At 54.2% G+C, this 4975-nt stretch overlaps 1 protein-coding gene across 2 annotated transcripts in view; it reads left to right on the forward strand.

The window, feature by feature from the left end:
- The first annotated feature begins 3393 nt into the window (after positions 1-3393).
- The window catches only part of HM13 (histocompatibility minor 13), a 39518-nt gene continuing 37936 nt past the window's right edge, over positions 3394-4975 (forward strand). The window contains exons 1-2 of one of the 2 annotated variants that reach the window (XM_089660215.1): positions 3394-3664; positions 3838-3936. In XM_089660215.1, the coding sequence (XP_089516341.1) occupies positions 3485-3664; positions 3838-3936 (279 nt within the window). In that variant the 5' untranslated portion in view covers positions 3394-3484. The remainder of the gene's footprint in view (positions 3665-3837; positions 3937-4975) is intronic. The other variant, XM_089660216.1, reaches the window with a different exon arrangement.

Below are 4975 nucleotides of genomic sequence, written 5' to 3' on the forward strand. Positions count from 1 at the left end.
GTTTGGAGGTCTTTAGCTATTGACTCTACAGACAGTTGGCAACTTCTGCGCACTGTGCGCTTCAGCATGCGCTGACCCCGCTCTATCATTTTACGTGGCCTACCACTTTGTGGCTGAGTTGTTGTTGTTCTCAGTGTCTTCAACTTTTTTATAATACCACTAACAGTTAACCTTGGAAAATTTAATAGCCAGGAAATGTCACGGATGGACTTATTGCACAGGTGACCACCTATCACAGTACCACGCTTGGAATCACTGAGCTCCTGAGAACAACCCATTCTTTCACAAATGTTTCAGGTCTTCAAGTCGACCCTCACATGGAGTCTGCAATGGAATGAGAGCCAAGCCAAATCTTGAAAATTCAAAAGGATTGTCTCCAAATTGGTCAAACATAAGGCCTCCTTCATAACAGGGCTTGGCCAATCTTTCAAGGCTGTTGGCTCACTAAAATCCACAATTCTCTTCTCCAGGGCTTTCCTAGGACAGGACCTAATTTCCTCCAACGTCACTCACCACTGCTAAAACATTTTAAGGCATGGGCAGCATAAGTCAGGAGCTTACCATGTTGTAGCCTCAAACGTTTCTCTGGCCCACCACTTTCCCAGCCCCACAGAAAAAGCTTAAACCAGGACTGAATGCCAATCCAGCCAAGTGATTCCTCTGCAAAAGCAGGTTACCAAGTTTTTGTCTCAAGAACATCAAAGAAAAGATAGCTGCTCAGTTACCCATACCTAAACCACCCATCCACCGCTGGAAAAAACAACTATAAACCTTCACAAAATACAAACATAACTGGCATACAAGAAAACCCGGAGCAGGTAAGTTTTATTCAGGCCAGCCTGTTCCCTCGAGGACAATTGCCAACCCATCCAGCTTGCAACCTTTGCACCGGCATCTTGTAGCCTGCTCTTTAAATTTGCATGACCAAATTCATCAGGGCCAAACTTGATGCCCAAGATTTTAATTTTCTTCTGGGGCTCTGGGAAGCTGTCCAGAAGGTCAAACCCATTTCCTCCCTCACCCATTCAGAAAATGTTACTCTTTTCCAGGTTCTTCAGCTGATCTTCAAGGTCTCTGTATGCTGCTTCATCACTGAGACCACCTCCTGGACCTCCTCTGTCCAAGAAATGAATAAAGAAATATCATTAGCACAAGTCACAGCCCTCAAAAGAAGATAAACAACAATACCAAATGGTACCCCACATGAAAGATATGGAGACACACACCAAAGATATGGAGAGATCGGAGTGATGAGGAGAAAGAGATGGAGAGATCAGAGCGATGAGGAGGAAAGAGATGGAGAGACTGGAATGATGAGGAGAGAAGAGATCGGAGTGATGAGGAGGAAGAGATGGAGAGATCAGAGCAATGAGGAGGGAAGAGATGGAGAGATCGGAGCGATGAGGAGGGAAGAGATGGAGAGATCAGAGCGATGAGGAGGGAAGAGATGGAGACATCGGAGCGATGAGGAGGAAGAGATGGAGAGATTGGAACAATTAGGAGGGAAGAGATGGAGACATCAGAGCGATGAGGAGGGAAGAGATGGAGACATCAGAGCGATGAGGAGGAAAGAGATGGAGACATCAGAGCGATGAGGAGGGAAGAGATGGAGACATCAGAGCGATGAGGAGGAAAGAGATGGAGAGATCGGAGCGATGAGGGGGAAAGAGATGGAGAGATCGGAGCGATTAGGAGGAAGGAGATGGAGAGATCGGAGTGATGAGGAGGGAAGAGATGGAAAGATCGAAGAGATGAGGAGGGTAGAGATCAGAGCGATGAGGACGGAAGAGATGGAGAGATCGGAGCGATGAGGAGGAAGGAGATGGAAAGATCGAAGAGATGAGGAGGGTAGAGATGGAGAGATCAGAGCGATGAGGAGGGTAGAGATGGAGAGATCGAAGAGATGAGGAGGGTAGAGATGGAGAGATCAGAGCGATGAGAAGGGAAGAGATGGAGATTATTGGAGCGATGAGGAGGGAAGAGATGGAGAGATCGGAGCGATGAGGAGGGAAGAGATGGAGAGATCGGAGCGATGAGGAGGGAAGAGATGGAGATTATTGGAGCGAAGAAGAGAGAAGAGATGGAGGGATCAGAGGGATGAGAAGGGAAGAGATGAAGAGATCGAGCGATGAGGAGGAAGAAATGGAGAGACGAGGAGGGAAGAGATGGAGATTATTGGAGCCATGAGGAGGAAGATATGGAGAGAACGGAGCGATGAGGAGGGAAGAGATGGAGAGATCGGAGCGTTGAGGAGGGGAGAGATCGGAGGGATGAGAAGGGAAGAGATGGAGAGATCGGAGCGTTGAGGGGGGAAGAGATCAGAGAAATGAGGAGGGATGAAAAGGGTAGAGATGGAGAGATCGGAGCGATGAGGAGGAAGAGATCGGAGAGATGAGGAGGGAAGAGATCGGAGAGATGAGGAGGGAAGAAATGGAGAGAACGGAGCATGAGGGGGGAAGAGATGGAGAGATCGGAGCGTTGAGGGGGGAAGAGATGGAGAGATCGGAAGATGAGGAGGGGAGAGATCGGAGGGATGAGAAGGGAAGAGATGGAGAGATCGGAGCGATGAGGGGGGAAGAGATGGAGAGATCGGAGAGATGAGGAGGGAAGAGATGGAGAGATCGGAGCGATGAGGGGGGAAGAGATGGAGAGATCGGAGAGATGAGGAGGGAAGAGATCGGAGAGATGAGGAGGGATGAAAAGGGAAGAGATGGAGAGATCGGAGCGAATGAGGAAGAAGAGATGGAGAGATGAGGAGGGAAGAGAGGGAGAGATCGGAGCGATGATGGGGGAAGAGATGGAGAGATCGGAGAGATGAGGAGGGAAGAGATCGGAGAGATGAGGAGGGAAGAGATGGAGAGATCGGAGAGATGAGGAGGGAAGAGATCGGAGAGATGAGGAGGGAAGAGAGGGAGAGATCGGAGCGATGATGGGGGAAGAGATGGAGAGATAGGAGAGATGAGAAGGGAAGAGATGAGAGATCGGAGCGAAGAAATGGAGAGATCGGAGCGATGAGGGAGGAAGAGATGGAGAGATCGGAGCGATGAGGAGGGAAGAGATGGAGAGATCGGAGCGATGAGGAGGGAAGAGATGGAGACATCAGAGCGATGAGGGGCAAGAGACGGAGAGATCGGAGAGATGATGGGGGAAGAGACGAAGAGACGGGTACCAGATGAGGGGGGAAGAGACGGAGAGATCGGAGCGATGATGGGGGAAGAGATTGAGAGATCGGAGCGATGATGGGGGAAGAGATCGGAGCGATGATGGGGGTGGAGTTAAGCCCCTCTGCACTCTGACAGCTCTCTGGTACCCGCTCAGCTTCCCGTTGCTAGGGACCCGGACCCGCCCCTTTAATGACGCCGGAGCCGGTTGCCAGGGAAGAGAGCGGAGCGGAGCCAGTCGCGCATATCTGACGTCAGTTCCGGTATCTATTGGTAACGTGTCCTAACCGGCGAACCGCGATCAGCACATAGAAGAACGGGACATGGCGGAGCTGGAACCCTCCGCTCTACACAATGACAGCGCTGAGGTGCCCGGGAACGGCACGGCCAAACTGCTGAGTTCCCCGGAGGGCACCGCGCTGGCCTATGGCAGCCTGCTGGGGATGGCTCTGCTCCCCATCTTCTTCGGGGCTATGAGGAGTGTCAGCTGTGCCCGGGGGAAGGTGAGGGGGAGGGGGGCTCTGATCACCCCTCTGTACAATGTATCACGTGTTATCCCTCTGCATATGTCATGTATGATCTCCCCGTACATGTCTCCATATCACATGTATAGTAATGTAAGGTCAGTTTTGGTTGGAGTTCTCCTTTATAACCCTGCACTGCTTTTCCCCCCCAGAATTCCTCAGACATGCCGGAGACCATCACCAGTCGGGACGCGGCTCGCTTTCCCATCATCGCCAGTTGTACACTTTTTGGACTTTACATCTTTTTTAAGGTGAGTTCTGGGGTGTTCTCCCCCTCCCTGGAGTATTAGGAATGTTGTTGCCCTGTCTTGGAGGATCTGGGGTGTCTGCCCCCCCCCCTTGGAGGATCTGGGGTGTCTGCCCCCCCCTTGGAGGATCTGGGGTGTCTGCCCCCCCCTTGGAGGATCTGGGGTGTCTGCCCCCCCCCTTGGAGGATCTGGGGTGTCTGCCCCCCCCCTTGGAGGATCTGGGGTGTCTGCCCCCCCCCTTGGAGGATCTGGGGTGTCTGCCCCCCCCCCTTGGAGGATCTGGGGTGTCTGCCCCCCCCCTTGGAGGATCTGGGGTTTCTGTCCCCCCCTTGGAGGATCTGGGGTGTCTGCCCCCCCGACTTGAAAGATCTTGGGTGTCTGCCCCCCCCCCCCTTGGAGGATCTGGGGTTTCTGTCCCCCCCCCCCCTTGGAGGATCTGGGGTTTCTGTCGTCCGTCCCCCCCCTTGGAGGATCTGGGGTTTCTGTCGTCCGTCCCCCCCCTTGGAGGATCTGGGGTTTCTGTCGTCATCCGCCCCTTGGAGGATCTGGGGTTTCTGTCGTTCCCCCCCCCCCCCCCCCCCCTTGGAGGATCTGGGGTTTCTGTCGTTGTCGTCGTCCCCTTGGAGGATCTGGGGTGTCGTTCCCCTACCCTTGGAGGATCTGGGGTGTCTGTCGTTCCCCCCCCCCCTTGGAGGATCTGGGGTGTCTGTCGTTCCCCCCCCCCCCCTTGGAGGATCTGGGGTGTCTGTCGTTCCCCCCCCCCCCCCCTTGGAGGATCTGGGGTGTCTGTCGTTCCCCCCCCCCCCCCCTTGGAGGATCTGGGGTGTCTGTCGTTCCCCCCCCCCCCCTTGGAGGATCCGGGGTGTCTGTCGTTCCCCCCCCCCCCTTGGAGGATCCGGGGTGTCTGTCGTTCTCCCCCCCCCCCCTTGGAGGATCTGTGGTGTCTGTCGTTCTCCCCCCCCCTTGGAGGATCTGTGGTGTCTGTCATTCCCCCCCCCCCTTGGAGGATCTGTGGTGTCTGTCGTTTTCCCCCCCCCCCCTT

Source organism: Staurois parvus, unplaced genomic scaffold (genome assembly GCF_062004578.1).
Source record: "Staurois parvus isolate SC_StPar_1 unplaced genomic scaffold, SC_StPar_1.0 ptg001214l, whole genome shotgun sequence".
NCBI classification, from domain to species: Eukaryota; Metazoa; Chordata; class Amphibia; order Anura; family Ranidae; genus Staurois; species Staurois parvus.